The 20,805-nt window shown below is 43.1% G+C and overlaps 1 protein-coding gene across 2 annotated transcripts in view; it reads left to right on the plus strand.

Moving 5' to 3' along the window:
- Nucleotides 1-20,805, plus strand: part of CORO2A (coronin 2A) — an 84,374-nt gene that overhangs the window by 56,640 nt on the left and 6,929 nt on the right. For both annotated transcript variants that reach the window (XM_072991901.2, XM_020791374.3), the window contains exons 3-7: nt 11,844-11,960; nt 13,140-13,289; nt 13,926-14,105; nt 16,528-16,644; nt 18,802-18,906. In XM_072991901.2, coding sequence (XP_072848002.2) covers nt 11,844-11,960; nt 13,140-13,289; nt 13,926-14,105; nt 16,528-16,644; nt 18,802-18,906 — 669 coding nt within the window. The remainder of the gene's footprint in view (nt 1-11,843; nt 11,961-13,139; nt 13,290-13,925; nt 14,106-16,527; nt 16,645-18,801; nt 18,907-20,805) is intronic.

The following is a 20,805-nucleotide window of genomic DNA, read 5'->3' on the forward strand; positions in this document are numbered from 1 at the left end:
ACACACAAAAGTCTTTGAGTTTTGGGGGCACCTTTCTTTCTTTGGGATTTTGGTATGTGTACAAAAGCACTAGCACCAAAACATCTTAAGTAGGATAGGTCAGGTGTTTTCCCATATAACAAGTTATAGGGAATGCTATCTATAGATCTACTATATATGCGATTAGTCAAATGTGTAGCACATTGCAAAGCTTCCCCCCAAAATGCTTGACCAAGCCCTGACTGGGTTAGCAAAGCATCTTTCATGACCTGTAGTACTCCTGCCTTTCTTTCAGCAACAGAATTCTCGGCAGGTGAATACGGATTTGTGGTCCGATGTTGGATTCCTGTCTTTTCAAGCCAGGATTGCATAGCATTTCCCATAAATTCTCCTCCTCCATCGGTTTGTAATTGCGCCACCTTGTGGTTGAATTGGCGCTCTACCATATGAACCCAACCTCTAAATTTCTGAAATGCCTCCTTCTTTTCTTTCAGTAGGTAACAGAATACAAAACGTGAGTAGTCATCAATTATCAACAGAAAATATCTGGCCCCTCCCACTGTTGCTTTGAATGGACCTACTATATCTGCATGGACTAATTCAAAAGGTCTTAGTGACTGTCTGTCACTTTTCTTGCTCACTGGGGCTTTACGTGATTTTACTTGTTTGCAAGTGTGACAGTCCACATAATTATGGCACTCTTGCAAGTGGATACCACGGGCCAGTTCAGCTGTTTTCTGAATATATTTATAATTTAAGTGAGCTAGGCGATTATGCCACAGATGTGCACATGCTTTATGGGTTTCTTTATTTGTGCACAATGCTCTAGCCATCTCAGCCTTTGGAGTGGCTTCGAGGACAAAAAGATTGTCTCTCATTGGCACCTTTATACACTTGCCCCCTTTTGTGATATTACATGTTTTCCCTTTAAATTGCACAGTGAACCCGTCCTGCAACAGGCATGACACACTTAATAAACTTTGTTTGAGGGAGGGTACACACAAAGCGTTAGATACTACAGCTTGCAAACCAGGTACATACACTTTACCAGTCCCTTTAACTTTTGCAGAGGCTCCATCAGCCAAGCTCACGTGAGTCCTCTCGGAGGGATTCAAACTGGTGTACCGTGTCGGGTCACAGCAAATGTGACAGCTGGCACCACTATCAATTAGCCATTGTCCTTCCTCTGGGTCCTGTGTTCTCACCACTGCAACTTTGCCTCGTCCTGCAGTCTTCCCACGACGTTTTGACTCTTTAGACGGGCAGTAGCGCTGAATGTGAGAGGTCGAGCCGCAGCAATAGCATCTCCGTGTTGCATATACGTGCAGTGTCTCTTCCTTCTCCGTTGTCCTCACTGTAGAGGGATGGGCTTTTCCCCTCTTCCCTTCCTGTTTTTGCTCTTGTCGTTTCTCCTGCTCCTCCAGCAATCGGCTAGTGAGATACTGAAGGGTTAATGTGTTCTCTGATATCGCCTCCAGGGTCAGAGCAAAAACATCCCAGCTGCTATCTAATGAGCCCAGCACAATTAGCACTTTCTGCAGCTCAGGAATGATCACTCCTACGTCCTCTAAATCTTTGAGTGTTCGCTTCATGAGACGTAGATGTGCTCGTAAATCACCTCCAGCCTCTAATTTCGTGTTGTAGAGACGTCTGGACAGGCTTATTTTCGAGGCCACAGACTGGCGTGTGTAGATTTCTTTGAGCGTGTCCCAACATTGTTTTGCTGTGGTCAGGCCTCGTATGTGCACAAGCAGTTCATTGTCCATGCTTAAGCCGATATGGGCTTGTGCTCTCTCATCTTTTTGAAGATTTTCTCCCGTTAAGGGGGTGGGTGTTGCTTCTACTACTGACCATAACGACTCCCTCTTCAGTAGCAGACGCATCTTGTGGGACCATGCTGCATAATTTGTCTCGGTGAGGCGACAGACTGGATAAGGAGTAGTCTGTTGAATTATAGCTGGCACCTGGGCTGGTGCTCTCGCTCCTCCAGACACCTCTGGTCCATCGTCTGTGTCTGACATTCTGTCGCTGTTTTCTCACCAAAGCCACTTACTGCTCTCAACAGCTTTTCTCTTGTTGTTTGCAGCATTCAGAAGCGTAGGCTGGACCCATAACCTGTTGTGTTTTGGATGTAAGGGTTATGCCTTTTCAGCAGAGGTTCCACCAAAAGAAGCACAACAAGCAAAGCAAGTCTTCTTCAGAGGCACTTTACTTTAAACAAAATAAAGAAAATAGCAGCAGACGTGCACTCCTACACACCCATTCTAACCCACACCAACTGTGCTGGCGTTTTTCCTTATATACAGGACCGAGACGCCTATTTACATAATTTCTGATGAACTGCAGCTGTGGTGAGCTGCAGCTAGTCTCTAGGAAAGCTTCCAGAAGCTCAGGGAACAAATGCAGGTTTGACCAGACCACGACAGTTTACCTCTGCATCAGTACCTTATTGTAACATTCACCCCCACTTGTCCCTTCCCTTGTCAGTGGGGAGAAACACCCACTTAGTGTCCTTTGAGAAAGAACCCTAAAACTGAAGAACGTCCAAAGGAAACCTTGCATTATGAAACATCTTCCAATATTGCCTTCTAAAGTTTTTTACACAAACCTAGATGCTGCTTTTAGGTATTTTTAATGATGACAACAACAACAAAAAAGCAATTTTGGAGCAGTGTGCGCTCCTGGAACAGAGCGGAAAGTGAGTCGGTTTTGTAGACTGGCACGTGCAGTCCACAAAAACTATTCAAAGTTCAAGAAACGTCAAAAGAAAATACAGCTGTTGTGAGGCAGGAGGCGAGAGGGATACCCCACTCGCTGGAGAGTCGTCCCTCCTCCTCACCGGAGATAAGAAAATACGAATCCAGCTAACACCAGCACCCACAAAGACAGAACAGCAAGGGAGCAGAAACAGAGGAGCTGGGAGAAGAGATGCAAAGGATGATGATAAGTGGTGCTCAGGAAGAAACAGCAGGAAAAGAAAGGAAGAAGAGGGCGGAGTCTGAGGTAAGGACAGCAGAGATAAAAAGGAAGGAAAACCAGTTACCGCCAGGCTGGGAATAGGTGTGGATGGAGGATCCCTGGACCGGGTCATGGGAGAGACTAAGAGTGCCCAAGGAAGAGGCTGATTATAGAAGGAGGAGGGAAATCCCACCCAAACTCTCTACAGCATATTGGGGAGCAGGGGGAAGTGCCCAATGAGAACTTCAAAGATGTCATGGCTTCTTGGGTGAGGGAAAGCAGCTGAGAGGATCTGTAAGATGCGGGTCTGTGCCAGGGGACAAATGGAGCCTTGAGCCACCATTTAGATAACTTGAGTAAAGAAGACCAGGCTGATAAAAATTACAGAGAAATGAGGCCTGGCAGTAATTACTTCCTCTACCAGAAGAAGAGGATTGAGCGGAGATAGTGGTAGTAGTATGTTTCTGGAGATTTAAAACTGTGATAGAAGACTTAATGGCAGACTTTGTGTTTGCACTGTGGAATATGAACACGCTATGTCAAAGGGCACTTTAAGCACTTGTTTCTTTGGAGAAGTAAGTTTTTAGGAACAAAATATAGATTTAACCACTCAGATCAGTGTGTCTGAGAGCCTTCATTCACTCCTCACTCCCTCAGGAAACATACTCCTTTTTTTCCTGTTTCATGTGCTCCTTCTTTGTCTGTCTGGCTCCTGTATGTTCTTGATGCCATTTGACTCCTTTGCCCAATTTCTGTGCTCCCTCCACCGTGTGGTATAGAGGTTGGATGTAGACTAGAAAGGTAGTAAAGGTTCTCCTTGACATTTTAGTGCAGTTGTGTCCGACTCTAGAGGGCGGTGCTCATCCCCGTTTCCAAGCCATAGAGCCAGCGTTTGTTGGTAGACAGTTTCCGTGGTCACGTGGCCAGCGCGACTAGACACAGAATGCTGTTACCTTCCACCAAGGTGGCACCTATTTATCTACTTGCATTTACGTGCTTTCAGACTGCTGTATTTGGAGGGCTTGGGCAAATTTTTCTCCATCTTTCTGCCTTTTTTTCATCCTAGCCTATCTCACCAAGGGTTGTGTTATTATGTGCAATCAACTCGGGGAAAATTTATAGCAACCCTAAAAGGGCTTTCAAGGTAATTGAGGTATTTAAGGAGTGGTTTTACCAGTTTCACTCTCCTAGTGAGTTTCCATGGCTGAGTGAGGATTTGAACCCTATTCTCCAGAGTTCTACTCCACCACTCTATCCACTAATACCAGACATATCCTGAGGGGTAAAATAGAATAATCCAATACATTTTCCTCTGAACCCTTTGAGAAAGCATTAGAAACCAGTGTGGTGTTGTTATACTTCCCATCCTGGACTGCATTGAAGCGGGCCAGAGTAAGAGCTTTGCGTTGTTTAAGTGTTAAGGGTAAGTAGAGATATTTTGCCGGTTTGGGTGGAAGCAGTGCATTGTCAAGTATAAACCTATTTCTGATAGTACCAAGGTCCTGTGGCCTTTCTGTTTCAATAATACGCTGCCTAAGATTACTCTTGGCCTTAACGTATCCCATTTGTTGGATACTTTCTACCGAATAGCCGTATCTGTTGATTTTATGGTATATTTCTCTCTTCCAAGGTGACTGATGATTATCCTGTAATACCAGTGAAGTCAGTCCAATTGGTTGAAAGGTTAGTTTTAGCCAAATGTTAAAAATAGCCAGCCAAGCTCTGGCTTCAACCTTCTGGTAGCCCACTTCAAGCCTGAGGGCTGCATTGGATACCCCTCTTGGAACTTGTAATATAGCCCTCACAAATTTGGACTGAACTACTTCTAACTGGATAAACGAAGAATAGGGGCCTAATTGTGCTCCATACAAAAGCTGACTGAGGGATTTGGCCTGATACAATCTTAGTGCTGCTGGGATGTACTGACCTCCCTTTGAATAGAAGAATTTTAGTATAGCAAGGCTAGATTTTTGTGCTGCTTGTACCACATTGTTAACATGGGCCTTGTGGTTTGCTTTATATTGGAGAACAACACCCAAATATTTATAAGCCTCAATTTGTTCTATCTCATGCTCATCTATTAACCACTTATAGATCCTGGGCCTCTGAGCAAACACTAAAACTTTGGTCTTCGAGTAATTTATCTGTAGCATTTCCTCTTTACAGTATTGTGCAAGAGCGTATAAAGCTCTCTTTAGTCCTATTGGTGTCTGTGAAATTAGGACTGCATCATCTGCTTATAACAGAACTGATATATGTCTATTGGCTAGTTTGGGAGGATGGAACTCTGGACGGCTGAGTGCCGTTACCATTGAGTTGATATAGAAATTAAATAACAACGGAGCTAATATACACCCTTGCTTCACACCATTATAGGTTGGAACTTTATCGGACAAGTGTCCTTCCTTGTTGCATCTAATTCTGAGTGTTGTATTTTCATGCAGTTATACATAAGCAGCAGAAGGCGTCAATCTATTGTGGAAGACTCTAACGTACTCCAGAGCCTATCTTGTGAAATTAAATCAAAAGCCGATCTAAGATCAATAAAAGCGGCAAATAGAGACACATGGGACTTCCTACTGTACTTATCTACTAGGTGCCTTAGAATAAGGGCATGATCCTGTGTAGATCTACCAGCTCTAAATCCAGCTTGTTCATCTGCCAAAACACTCTCAGAGTCTAACCAGTCTATCAATTTTCATGATAAATGTCTGGCATAAAGCTTACTAATTATGGGTTGTAAACTGATTGGCCTATAATTAGCTGGGTTGTCTTTTTTACCTTTTTTATAAATGGGGATAATAATGGCTGTGCCCCATTCCGATGGCATGTGAGCGTTTTGGTCTATATAAGTGAAAAGGTTTGCCAGAATTGGGGCCCACCATTCACAGTTGTTCTTAATGAGTTCAGGAGGAATACCATCACAGCTTGGGGCCTTACCAATTTTCAGTTGGTTCACAAGGTGTTTTATTTCAGAAATTGATACAGAGTGCCATTCTGGTAGATTCATATATAAACGACTCACATGAAATGAGGGATTGTCTCTTGGCATAAAGCTCATAGAAGTGGGCTTCCCACACTCGAGCATTAATATAAGAGGATTATCGGTAGTCAATGTTATGGATTCCCAAAATGATTTCATATCTTTCCCCCTGACTGCTTTGATAAGTTTTTCCCATTGTATCTGTTGAGCTCTCCTTTTTTCTCTTTAATTGATTTCTTGCATTTTGTAGTATTGCAGCTACTGTATCGGGTGCTTGGTGAAGTATATTTATGGGACTCCAACAACTATAGTTGAGCAACCGTTTTATTAGGTCAAACCAAAATGTCACAAAACAATGAGCAAAGCTTTCAAATTCTCCAGATATCCTCAGGCTGGGCATTAAGCAAAACAGGGAAGGGAGGAGGAAATGCTGGCTTGAAGCTGAAAACACAAAAGTCCCCTTCCTTGTTGCACGGGAAGGGGGGTTCATGCTTTAAGAGGCAATGAGCAAAGCCACCCCTTGCTCTTGAGGCCCACATGTGAGTGTGGATCTTTGCAAAAGGCAGTCACTGTTGCCATCATTTTAGAATTGCAGAACTCAAAGGGACCCTCTAGATCATAAAGTCCAGCCCTTGTCAAGGAGGCATTGTCTTGTGTGTTCTCTACCAGTAACATACAAAGAGGGCTCAAAATCTCCATTGAGCCACTTCTTGAGGTGGAGTGTTACAGATGATAGCAGATTTGCGGCTTTAGTAGGCAAGCAAGAGATAAAGACTGTTTGAGTGCCAAAATGTTGATGGACAGCCCACCATCAAAGAGGGAAATCCATAAGGGCTGACATTGAGTGATTGTCGAAGCAGGAATTTCTCTCACCTCTTCAGGTTTGCACATTCATGTGTGTTTTGTTCAGTGATTGTCTTCAGGACTAAAGCACAGAGTTCCTTTGAATCTGAGTGCTCAGACAACTGGACTGCTTCAGTCATAGTTCTACAGCAGGGGTCTCCAAACATTTCAGTATGAGGGCCACATCATATATTTTACACATTTTTGAGGACCGAATGATCCCCCAACCTCACCGTCTTCTCCCCCTTCCCTCCTCTTCATATGCCTGGGCTGGATAGGAAGGGAAGGCAGGCCAGATATGGCCTACGGGTCATAGTTTGGAGACTCCTGCTGTACAGCATTAAAGTGTTAAAAGCTTTAATTACTACTGGCTTTTTGTTCCCGAATATTCTAACAAATCCTTATCTCAGTCTGTATTTGGTAAATCAGCTTGCTTTTGTTTGGTAAGTAGGGAATTGGGAGATAGCATCTGTGAGTGATGATTCTCAGTCATCCAGGTAAGGTTATTTGGAAGTTGAGTCATGGCAACTGGACTTCTTTCTTATTAGACTGAAATGTTTCGCTGTTCATCCAAGTAGCTTCTTCAGTCTGAGGAGAGTTGGTAGGAGACCCCTGCTATATCCTCCATATTGGTTTCACTTCTGCCTTGTCTGAATAGATTTCTCAGATGGACAAAGGACGGGTGTGTGTGTGTCAGTGAAAATCCCACTTCTGCAGTCCTTCTCCACCTGTTTTCATGGATCCTTAACAGTGGTCTTTCTGGTGTGTGTGGTCCTGATCTTTCTGGGGGACGGATGAAAGGGCAGCAGGATCAATAGGAGATTGTATCTAAGGCCTGCACCCCTGTTGAGTGAGGGATTTTCTATATGCACATGTGTGGCCTCCTTAACCCTTCTCTCAAGCCACCTATCTTCTCCAAAATCTTGGATTGGGCTCTCACTACACTCACGACTAGGTACTACAAATGTTTCAGACCGCACCTATGGACAAAACAGCAATTAAAGTTTGATATAAGATTAAACCGCCAAGAGTGCTTTTAAGCACTATGGGGTGGTATATAAGCAGCACACTTTTGCTTTGCTTTGAATCTATCTTGTATGTTTTCAAAAGGGGGTGACAATTGCTTTTGCCTTTGCAGTCCTAGGTGCAACCTGAAATTGAAGCCTTTTCCAATAAAATCAGGTCTTTCCCTCTGCACACCATTTTAAGACTGACTGACTGAGGTCTTAGTGGCATCCATTTCAAACCAACCTTCCCCTCACCAACTTTGCTTACTGTCCAAGCTGCATGTAGAATACCTGCACTATTTTGCAACATCTGAGTAAGACATTATCCTGAATGGTGACATTTTGAGGCTCTTTCTTTTGGAATGATATGACCTAGCTTAGCTTGTTAAGGAAAGGTTGTTTGCACATATTTTTGATGTGTGTGTTTGCTTGTTTAATGGAAGCTGCCTTGAGCTTTGGAGAGACAGGATGGTAAATGTGTGTGTGTGTGTGTGTGTGTGTGTGTGTGTGTGTGTGTGTGTGTGTGTCTGCATGTGTGCACACGCACAGAGTTCACTTTATCTGGGTTTCCGCTAGCTGAGGCAGCTGAGCTAAAATTGAAAATATACTTCAGAATGACTTTCCCTCAAAGACGCTGCCTTGCCTTGTTCTGATTGTGCATTCTGAGGAGAGGAGGACAGTACAAGACACATAGCAGAGGTCACATAAAAGGAGGCCAAACCGAAGCAATAATTCATTCAGAGATGCAGTAGGCAGCCTTTTATGTGGATGAATGCTTCTAAACATCCTTCAGCTATCTTAAGTCATTGTAGTGTACTTCTTTACCAGCACTCAGTTTAGGAATTACTGCCACCAGCTATAATTCTAGAGCTGCTGTGCAAATATTACTTCTTTGTTTGCTGCTTTTTTCTTTTTTATTTTCTTTGGTTGCCTCTCCCTTTCCCTTTCCCTCTCTTGTGCTGCTGCTTGAGCATTAGTGCACGTCACAAATAACTTCTCCCACCGCTGGCAGCAGGGGCAATAGCCATATAAATCCACATATCTTCCCCCCTTTTGTATAGATTGGTCTTCCCAAGCTTGTGCTTTCTCTTTCTTCTCCCAAAAATGGTCAACTGTCATCGTCGTTGCCCTTTTTGAGAGGCAGGCTGCCTCACCTTTCGGCTCCATAATGCCTGCCACCGTACCTGTGATCTTGGAGCCCAGCTCTGAGGAGATTTTGTAATTATGTGCTAGAATTCTTTTCCTCCTCCATTGCCTGAATTGGTTTTTCTTTTTGCCTAATTATCCATTTGAAGAGTAATTTTTCCTATCTGGTAGTGACAAGTTGAGCTCCAAGCCGCAGCAGTATAAATTCCAAATATTCTTCCATCTTACCCCATTGTTCGGGCATAAACTGTCCTGGCTATGCAGAGGTTGGGTGGAAAGGAAACAAGCTGGGCCTACTTGTGACTGAATTCTGAGGAAGCAGCAGAAAATATCACATCTTGGGATGACATTACAGGTACAGTACTTTGTCAAGCAGGTTGAAACACATTGTAGTTAACGGCTTCTTGATAAAAAGCCCTCTTTATCCACACTTCCATTGTTGACTGAAGCATGTATGTTTAGAAAGATATTGTACAAAAGAAAGATACAAAGGGGTTCTGACAATATTATCTGCTTGTCTCCCAAGATGCACTTAGGAGTGACTGTAGTATATCCTAGTCTTCCTCACACACAGAGAGCATTTGGATTGCCTTTATCTGACAGAGAGGTGGTGTACTCTCAAGAAACATGGTCAGTATGCAGATAACAGAGCCCTTTTAAACACTCTGTTTTATGCCAAGAAATACTTGAAGTGCAGTGCAGACCTCTTGTGGTGGGGAGAAAAATGTTTTGCAGAGAAACATTAAGAAGCATTTGTCTCCATTCTCTTCAAGGTTAAGAGGAAATCATGAGATTCCAGTCGAGGTTTCCGTTGCCACAACAAAATATATACAGCTGAAGATAGCTGTTTGAAATCAGTGTTTGCATATGTGTTGCTGTGCTTTCTGTTCACAAAATGTAGTGCATTGTCCCTCTTCCAGTGGCACAGCACAATGGGTCTGTGCATCTGGGTGCAGAGTTGTCTTCTTTCCTCAAGTGGTGTTATAGCTGTTTCCAAAACATAAAAAGCCACTGTGGTTCTAGTTTTGCAACTTATGCATAAGAGACATACATCCTGGCCAGTCAGGTCCTTGTCCCTCCCTCAGTTGAATTGCCTGTCTCCACTGTAAGGAATGCACTTAAGTGTTTATTCATCTCCATCTCTCTCTTTCACCCTTGCAAAGCAATTTAAACCTCAAATATTTAATAAAAACAATTGCAAAAGTGTATGAAGGATTGGAAGCAGGGTGTGTGTATTGATGACATGCAGGAACTAGCTAATGGGCGTTTTCCGTAGCTTGTTTTTCTCCAGCTTAAGCCAACTCATTTGGAAAATGAGCCTTCGAGAATTCATTTGGAAAATTTGCACAAAGATTAGTTTTGGTGCTTTTGAACTGGCTCAATAGCACTAATGACTACTGGCCCCATTTATACTACGGTTGTCTTTATCCTGTGTATTCTGCTTCCAGCCTTTCCCTACAAGTTGTGCTTGACATGTGATCATGTTACTCCCCCACACCCAAGCTCTGGCGGAAAGGAATCAAGTTATAACAGTCTTTTTAGAAGGAGAATTTTTAAAAAAGGGATAAAGTACCATATAATTTTTACTATATTTTCATATTAAATGCACAGTATTCAGAATGGGAATGTTTGATCTGTGCAGCAGGTTAACATGGAAGGATCATTACTTTAAAAAAAACCCTGTTAACTTTTGGAAGCTAAAAATCTGCAGAGAGAGGTATTTCTAGCTTGACATTTCATTTAAAAATAGCATTTTGAGATTTATATTGTTGTTGTTTTGACTTATATACAGCCCCATAGTGCTAGAACACTCTCTGGATGGTTTACAGCATAATTATGCAAGGAATACTTTGCCTCCCAGCAAGCTGGGCGCTCATTTTATTGACCTCGAAAGGAGGGAAGGCTGTGTCAGCCTTGAGCTGGCTCCCTTAATTTGTCGGGATTGAACTCAAGACTGACTGCAGTCCTGTGTCAGTTACATGTCAACATGCAATCTGTTGTTTCTCTCAGTTGGCTGCTGACCAATGATTGTTCCTTCCACTTATTATTGTATGTGTAAATATAGATATCTTAGCCTACATTAATATTTTTATAATGTTTTAAATTATAGATAAATAATGTTGGAGGGATTTGGAAATTGGTTATTCTCTTTTAGAGAAGAACGTGAAGATATATGCCCAGTCTCACCCTTTTCTATGGAGACAAAAAAAATAATCCGGACGCTACTTGGTTAAAGGGGAAAAGATCACTTACAGTTCATTGCTGTATATCAGACATGGGATATTTGTATATCTATCTTTAGGGATACGAATGCGAACATAAGCACCACAGGTGCCAGCAGAAACCGAACCCTCCTCCCAGAACCTGCTGGTCCATTTATTGCTATCTGTGTGGTGTGTGCAGTCATTGTCAGCCGCTCCTGCCTTTCCATACAGTCGAGGAGGCAGGACAACAAATCTCGTGTCTACTGTATATGTATAGTGTGGAGCTCCTTTTCCACATATCTATATTTGGAGAGCAGAAATACAGAGGAGAGGAGAGGTGGCTAATAAAAGAAGCAATAGGAAGAAAGGGCCATCTCAAAAACTCTTTGTGGCATGGGGAAAAATTCATGCATTTAGTAGCAGATTCTGAGCATGCTCCCTCACAGTCAATCAGTGTTAAAGGAGAAGCATGCAAGATTGCAGTTTTTCCATTTTTGGTGTTTTACAAGAATCCAGACGAATTACCAATCAGTTTGCTGTAACATTGGTGCTTAAAATGAATGAGTAAGTTGAAGAAATGGGAAAGATGTATTAAGGAGTCAAAAATGAAACAACAAAGGATGGTTTCCTTGGAAAAGTTCAGCTTTGCTTTATATCACTTGGCAGACTTTATCAGAAACCTTTGGGTTTAGGAAACTGAAACATTTCTGTTTTTATTTCCAGACAGGAAAACTTGATCCACTTTACCCTCGCATCTGTGGGCACAAGGGAAACGTTTTAGACATTAAATGGAATCCTTTTGACGACTTCGTAATAGCATCATGCTCTGAAGATGCCACTGTAAGTTTCTGGAATCTCTTGGGCTATGAAACCCATAGCACTGCCTAATTTCCTGACCACAGTTACGGTAGAAGATTAGAAGTTTCCTATTGGCCCACTCCCTTTCTTTCACAACCACAGTTATGGGTTTTATTATTTGATTGATTGATTGATTGATTGATTGATTGATTGATTGATTGATTGATTGATTGATTGATTGATTGATTGATTGATTGATTGATTGATATAATGCCCATCTGGTAGCCAAGGCCACTCTGGGCGGTTACATAATTACTTTTAGTAATCATGGTTAGCTTAAACCATAGGCTGCAACTTTGTTTCTCGTTGCGTTTGCAAAAGGTAATTTAAAGTTAATGACAATTAGAATTCCATGTATTTGCAATAACAGCAGAGTCACCGTACTGATTCATGGTTATCTCTGAGAATGAAAGGATCAAGAATTCATGGGCAAGGGAGAAGGATAAATCTGCATGCCCTTGGGGTGGTGGTGAGGATAGTGAAATGGATGAGCACCATCATATCAGCACATGATCATTTGCTAGGAGGTTTCCAAGGGACAGTGTGGTGTTCTTGTTCAGAGTCTTGGGTCTGGATATTTAAAACCTGGGTTCATGGCTTGGTTGTTGAGAGGCATCAGCTCAGGGTGTCTCGGCCCAAAACAACTTCCTGGGTTACCGGAAGACTAAAAACATCATTCTTTGGAGGAAGGATGGGAAACAGATGGTAGGAAAAATAAAAAAGTGGATGGATTGAATGCTTCTGTTGGGTAGGGTGTATACCTAGAGAATACTTCTGAAGACTTTTTGTTATGTGGTACTTGATAAGCCAGGAATGGCAGAAGAGTGACAAAACAGTGTCTCTGCCCTCATTTTTGTCAATACAAAGCAGGACTCTTGCACAAGAGACATTACTCTCGCTCATGTCTTGACCCGTCTTTATTTGTAGCATAGACATGTGGTAATAATCAGAGGAGCCAAGACAGTTGTTGGGTGCACAGGTCTTATGCACTCTTCTTCACTCCTGTTAAATCATCTCCCCGTCCCACGTTCCTGACCCTCAACTGCTGGTTAATACAGTTGTTTATTAATTACTATTGGTCTTGAATGCTGCTCCTCGTGCTAATAGAAGAGCTAAGATTAATAAAGCCTGCTTAGGCTCTGCTGCACCGTTCTGTCTCAGGTGAAAATCTGGAACATTCCTCAACACTTGCTCACCAAAAGCATCACAGAGGCACAGAAGGAGCTTCTTGGACATTCCCGGAGGGTGGGCCTCGTCGAATGGCACCCCACTGCAAGTAACATCCTTTTCAGCACAGGTTATGATTACAAAGTGAGTCGGGAGTCTGTGAACCTTCATTTCAAACCTGATATGCCGTTCTCTTTTGTTTCATGTGGGTCATTGTCAAGGTGTCTGAGGACTGTGGAGTCAATAAAGCAGGTGGCATGTTATAGTGGCGTGCAGCTACAGGGGCCAAATTTTGTCTTGTGGCTGTGTCATTCCTCCCAAATTACTGTGGTCAAAATGCCTCACGGAAATGAACTATTAATTTTCTAAAATATGAGTAGCACTGTGCAGGATTGTGACTGTGTTCAAAGTTCATGATGTCAGCCTGCCCTTTGCCGCCATTGAGCAATGGTGCCAGATGTTGTGTTTCCACCCTAGGCACATAGAGCGCATTGGGACTGTGGGTGGAGTGATTCTGATGTAATCAGAGATTGGAAAAGTTATGCTTTTGGACTACAACCTCCAGAATACACCAGGCAGCATGGCCACGACTGGGGGGGGGGTTGTGGGTGTTGGGAGTCCGGGCAATAACTTTCCTAAGCTTTGGGTGTAAGAAAATGGTACAAAGAGCAGCAGGATACTGGTGGGTGGGGTTACTGCACAGGGTTTTTTTTTAATGTCTTGTCACCACAGTGAGAGACTAACTCAGGAAACATGCCTGTATATTATCCTCTATCTCAGATCATGATCTGGAACCTTGACACCAAAGAGTATCTCATTCAGGCCCCAGTGAAGACAATCAGCTTCCATACAGATGTGGTCCTTTCCATGTCGTTCAACACAGATGGCAGCCTCTTAGCCACAGCCTGCAGGGACAGGAAAATACGGATCATCGACCCACGAGTGGGGACTCTTCTACAGGTTAGGCTGGGCTAGTGAGTTAAATTGGCAAGAAATTGGGAAGAAAATGCCATTTCTTTCTATGCTCTGACACAGGGCATAGAGGAAGTTCTATTCTTATGCATAGGATAGGATAGGCATAGGCCAGATGGTGGGGGTAGTGTTTTCTTCTGAAGCAGTAAGGTATGGAGCAGGAGAGCTCAGAAAATTGGCTCTGATCTGCATTGGACCACACTACTCAGAAAAAGCTGGGATTTCTAAGCTTGATCTGCTCTGGAGCCAGATGGTACTTTCAGAGATGATCCTTACTCCTTAGGGAGAGGGAGGTTGTTGGGCCAGTGTTTTAATGGCAGTTGTCCTTCTGAGTTCCTCCAAGTGCAAAAAATTCAATGGTCCAGGAGATGTGGGAGAAAGAATGGAGGAGATAGATTGCATGCCTGTTGTGACGTCAGACGGGCTTTGGGCAATCTGCAGCTCTGGGTCAGCACGTGATTTCAGAAGCCTTTCATGAGGCGTCAGCTCAGACTTCAGACAAGAGGGGTCTGTCACTATCTATGGAAAAGAAGGGGCCAGGGAGGGCCAACTCCATTAGCCCAGTTAAACACATCTAAATCTGAATCCAACCATCTGTTTTGAATTAAAAAGCTGCATAGACCACAAGGCACCAGGACCAGACCAGATTGGGCAGCTGGCTGCCTGAGGCCCACGGATACTTGAAAGGCCCCAGAAAACCGGCATCTGTTGCTCCATTGTGTCCTGGCCGTGGACCCTCCCCCCCCTGGGAATTTGTGCTGCTCTCATCACATTTGTTCCATCGTCATCCTGATTTCACCCTCTCCGTTGCTTTCCCTGGAGCTCAAGGGGCCCATCGGGTGGGTGATGGAGAGCTGGATTAAGGACTGAAGATGGGAGTGAATGGGGCACTGTCAGCTGCATTCTGACATCACTCTTTGAAGGCTTTGGCCTGGTCTGACTGTGACTCACGGAAATACCTGAAGAAACTGGTTTTCCGGGCCTGGAGTTGGGGCTTTCCCTAAACAAGTTGTTAACAGTGGATGGTCCTATGTCTGGTTTTAGAGAAGAATCGCCACTCCTGAAGTTTTCTCTTGAAAATATTCCTTTTCAGAGTAAACTATATATATATGATGGGGGTGGCAGCAGCAGGATCTGTGAGCTACAGAATTACCGTATTTTTCGCACCATAAGACACACTTTTTTCCCACAAAACAGGGGGGTGGAAAGTCTGTGCGTCTTATGGAGCGAAGAAAACAGATTATATTTTCCTGTTTTCTTCTCCTAAAAAATTGGTGCGTCTTATGGAAAGGTGCGTCTTATGGAGCGAAAAATACGGTAGGCAGGGGCACGTTAGCCACCCCTGGACTAGAGTTGTCATGGCAACCTCAGGCTTTCCTGCCCATGGAGGAGTCCATGCCTTGTGCATATAGAGCAACTCTACCTAAACTAAGATTAAATCAAATAACATCATCTTAGAACTGCAGAGCTGGAAGGGAACCTATGAATCATCAAGTCCTGCCCATGTCAGGGAGGCACAGTAGAGAATGAATGTCCCAACCTCTGGCTCTGCAGCCAGAGACCTAAACCACTGAATTATCCAGCAGTTAGGTTTGGTAGAACAGGTGGATGAGAAACACAAGCTTTTAAAGAGGATAAATTATTGGGAGAAGATAGTGGAGTTTCCTGGCTCCTCCTCCTCCATCTCATCCCATCCCTTGTATTTAGGAATATTCATTTCTTTCTGGGTGCTTTCTGTTACAGCTCTCAAATCCTCAACCTCTAACCCCATTTTCCTACTGCTTGACATTTGAAATGCTTTCATGTGCCAGACTTTCCCCCAGTCCTCCTGCCATCTTAAACATCCCAGTCATCTGAGGGTCGAGAGTAAGGGGCCGGATGAGTTGCAAATGAGCTCAGTTTGCTTTGCTGTAGACCTTCAGGAGTTCTCAGCTGCCTTGCCTTTGAAATCAGATCTCTCAGGGCGTCTTCCTGCTTGCCACCAACCCCTCTCGAGCCCTGCAGATTGCAACCTTCTTATTTGAATGGAGGGCTAAGGGCGGAGGGAAAGAAGCTAGTGACCCGGCATAGAAGAGTAGCCTTTGAGAGAGCACACTCCCTCTGACAGGAACTCCCGGCTCAGATGGTTCATTCATTTACATCCTCAGGACCCCAGTGCCCGATGGCACGGTGCCTGAGGCTCCCATCAAGTGCCTTGATCACCCTGCATTAAGATGACTCTGGCATTGTTTCAAAGAGGGTTGGTGCTGCCTTAGCTGGAGAGGTAGACAGGCAAGTCCTACAAACTGTCCTGGTGGCCAGTTGACAAAAATCGTTTGTAACCATTAGGAAGTGTAGGCGAGCTTCGCTGAAGGCAGAATTATGCGGTGTGCTTAGTTTCTCATCAGTAACATGCCCTGTCTCCTTGCAGGAAGCAAACAACAAGTCTCACAGAGTGAATAAAGTTTTGTTTCTAGGAAACATGAAAAAGCTGCTCTCCACGGGGACGTCCAGGTGGAATAACAGGCAAATTGCACTATGGGATCAGGTGGGTTGCCTGGCCGTTCCTTGCAAGCTCTCATTGCATGAACAGTTTTGTCACAGATTGCCCTTTAATTCTCTCTCTCTCTCTCAAAATTCTGTTCCTTTTCTGTTGATTTAATTTCTTCAGTCATAGAAAAAAGAAGCTCCCCTTAGACTTTGTATAGACTATAGATTCAGAGACAGTAAAATGCTAGAATATGCCTAGAAACAATTAAAGGCCTATTTAGTGCCATTATCGTTTCATACACAGCAAGAATTCTCTCCAAATAGGATTCTTCTGTATGATTGGAAGATTCAGTCATGGAAACCCAACCTGTGTTTTGATATGGTCCTAGTGGAAAGGTTTGTTTATCACCTCAGTGAGCACCTCTATCATTTTCTTGCAGGGCAGGTCACACGGAGAAATACCGCTTTGTCCTTGACATGCTATTTCTCTATATGGTGGGAGGGTTGTTTTTAAATGAACATGCATTCAACGGCACAGTTCTGGCCCCAGAGTGAAATGGTTCAATCTGAGGAAAACGTGACCCTACTCCCATTCCTTGAAGCAAGGTTTGCTTCCTTCACAGAGCTTCCTGGTCAGATTTGGGGTTGGAATTGAACTTCTTCTCAGCTCATATTGGCCACCGATCTCAAAGGTTTATTTGGAAGATAACCCATGTAGTTTGGCTTACTTGTTTGAGTGATTTGAAGTAGCTATCTTCCAGGGGAAGGGGGAGTTTGGTTTGCAGCTCCTCCATTTATAACACAGCATTTACTGCTAAATAATTTTGATGCCTAGAAAATGTGGAATATACAACCCCATCAACACTTCCTTGTGGCTGTATATTGTGGGTGAAAATGGGCACCACTTGTCTCCCCCCCCCCCCCAAATATCTATATTTACTGCAGATAAAAGAAAATAAATAGATCATTTTTGGGGGAAGTTAGACTAGCATTTCTGGTTTTCTCATCTGGAAAGCCCTAATAAATGCACAAGGAAGTTTGATGGAGGTTCACCTCCTGAACTGAGGAACATAGTTTGAACATATTCAACAGTTCTTCTTTGAATTGTGTGTTCAGAATTGAACATCCTGCTCCACATGAATGCTGGGAAGAACTACTTTTGAATTTTGCAAACTATTGTCTGAAGGCAGGAGACTTCCTTGGTATTGAGAGCTGCTCTGCAGGAGTATCTCCTGGTAGTCGTTTCAGATGTTCCATATTCCTCCCCAGGGTCTACTCCAAGATTGGGTGGGCGAGGGAATGCCCTCACTCTTCTGGCCATTTTAAGCAAATGCCACATATGTGTGGCCCTCCTCAAATTTGGCCCTGTGGTGTCATTAAAAATGATTTGGGTTGATTTAGAATGATTTTGCGCTTAAGCAAAATAACTAAAAGTAGTGAGGTGGTTAAAAAAAAGATAACAAGTAAATAATCAACAAATGAATGAATTAAAACAAGTACAGATCAAAGATGGCAAGAGAAACAAGCCTCGTTTACTGGTATGGCTAGTTGTTATATAAGGTGCAAAACTGAAGGGAAGCTACAGTATGCTCGCACCAATTTAAGAATTCTCTGCAATATGCTGTTGTCATATTCTGTCTGTCCATTGTACTGCAGAATGTTATTGTTTCCTCAGGTTCAGTTGATCCGAGTTCTCTCTGTGTGGTGTTACAGTCCAGATTTCACCATTTTAGCTGCACTTGGCAGCATCACATAATCTGGAGACTTTCCTATAGAACACCCCCAAGATATTCCCTCCACGTGAAATGCTTGCATGGTGGGGTAGAATCGTATCTCCCTGACACCTCTCTGTGTGTGTAATTTTTTTGTTTTCAGGAGCATTCATGGGTTTGAGTTCCAACCTATTGTCTCATAGCCCAGTCCCCAATCTGCCACTTCCGTGAGATCTGGTCTTCAGGGCATTCTGACTCCTGCATCCTAGGTAGATAACAGGTGGCTTTCAGATGCTGTTGGAGTGTAACTACCATCAGCCCTAATCAGCCTTGGCAGAAGTCAAGGATTATGGGAACTGTAGTCCAGCAAACTCTAGAGAGGCATATGTTGCTCAACTCTCTAACTTCTTGATCTGTGCTGTTTTTTTCTTCCCCCCCCCCAAGCATCTTGAAATAATTTTTCATTTTTCAGCAGCATTTTCTGTTTCCCTTTTCACATGCAGAGTGATCTTTCTGTGCCTTTACTTGAGGAGGATGTTGATGGCTCATCAGGTCTCTTGTTTCCTTTCTATGACTCCGACACACACATGCTTTATGTGCTTGGCAAGGTGAGTCTTTATCTTGACACAGAGTGTAAATAAATGGTTTTGATTAAACTTTTGAGTGATCTCAGTGCAGTACAATTAGACAAGAACAAGTAATTTTCTTTGTCTTTCTAATTCTAGCACCTTCCTGCACAAGAACCGGCATTTGCATGATTGACTGTAGATTTCTTAAGGACATTGTGCTGAAATTTCAAGTTGTCACTATTCAGAAAGGCTCCTCCTGCTTAAAAAATGCTGGACAGAACATTAATTGCCTGCTGTTTTGAAGCACTACATGTTTCTGATTTCCCCCCTTCTCAAGCGGCTGAATGTGTTTTGTGGTAGTAGGCTGTGCAAGTATGCCAGGCAGCATACATTTCAGCAGTGAATTGGTACTAGTTAAGAAGTTGGTGTAGTTATTTGTTGTCATGTGCCTAACCATGTGTCTGGTGTGCAACAAGAAATGCCTATGCTGTTGTCTTAATTAATGGTAATTCACCACTGAGAAATTGCACCGAAGGAGTTATGTTGATGGCTATAGGTAATAAGATTCTGGACTATGTGTATGTTACACAACATTCCCCCATTTAAAGTTGTATAAAATCAATGTAACTGTGGAGTGCAGACCACTCCCTCTTATTCAAGGAAAGCTGGGGATCCCAACCAGTTATGGTGGCATGACTAGAATTCAAAGAAGAACCCTCACAACTAGACAATGGCCACAGGCCTGTCATTCATGCCTGCCAGCGTAATTTTATCAGCATATATTCAGCAGCACATTGCTGCAAGTTAGGAAGCCGGCATAAACATTTGCCATTGCACACCAGTCATGTGACTCTGTATGCAATAGCAAATGCTTACACTGATTTCTTAACTTGCACCAAATTACTGCTGAAACCAATGGAGTTAAGGCCTGATGTAATTGTATAACAGGATCCAACCAATTTAGCAATTTTACTTTTTCTTCCTACTAAGCTTTTCTCCCTTCACCTTAACTTTATGCTTAAATGGGCTGGTTCTAATGCTATCCCAACCAGCTGTAAACATTTGGATTAAAGCCCTAGGTTTTCTGCTCTTGTGGAGACCTCTTACTCCTAGGGAAGTTGGTGTCCCTCTGTGGTACAACATGGTACAGGCAGTTTTAGTTAAAATTAGTTGAAATTTTAGTTTGTAGTTAAAATTAAATAGTCCGTATAAACAATCAAGATGCATACCCCCATAGTAAGCATTGATAAGTTTATATTGCAGTGCTTCTGGAAGTGAAGGATTGGCCAACTGCACGCTGGTAACCAGCGGACAACAAAACACAGGTCTGTGCCTTCCACTTAAAGAAGCAGAAAGGAAGCTCTGAGTTAGCTGGGAAGGGAAGATTTTGGAACACTGCCCTACCCCAGAGTATTTGGATATTACTCTGGATCGAACCCTGACCTATAAAAAGCATTGTCTAAACAGAATGTTACTGCCAGAAAAAATATACTTAGGAAACTGGTTGGGTCAGAATGGGGTGCACACCCACGTACAATAAGAACAGCTTTGTCCTTGTGCTGCTCCACAGCAGAATATGCTATAGCCGTATGGTATAAATCAGCACATGCCAAACAACTTTATGTAGTTCTTAATGAATCATGCAAGATTATTGCTAGCTACCTGAAACCCACTCCCGTTGAAAAAGTCTTATTATTTGGCTGGTATTGCCCCTCCAGAAATACACCAAGAGGCGCTAGCAAATACCATGTTTCCCCCGAAAATAAGACAGGGTCTTATATTAATTTTTGCTCCAAAAATGCATTAGGGCTTATTTTCGGGGATGTTTTATATTTTTCATGTACAATAATCTACATTTGATTCAAAGACAGTCATGTCATCTTCTTCTCGTTGCTGCCCAAGGGGGGGGGCAGGGTTTCACTTAACTGGGGCTTATTT

The sequence above is a fragment of the Pogona vitticeps genome, chromosome 2 (genome assembly GCF_051106095.1).
Source record: "Pogona vitticeps strain Pit_001003342236 chromosome 2, PviZW2.1, whole genome shotgun sequence".
NCBI lineage: Eukaryota > Metazoa > Chordata > Lepidosauria > Squamata > Agamidae > Pogona > Pogona vitticeps.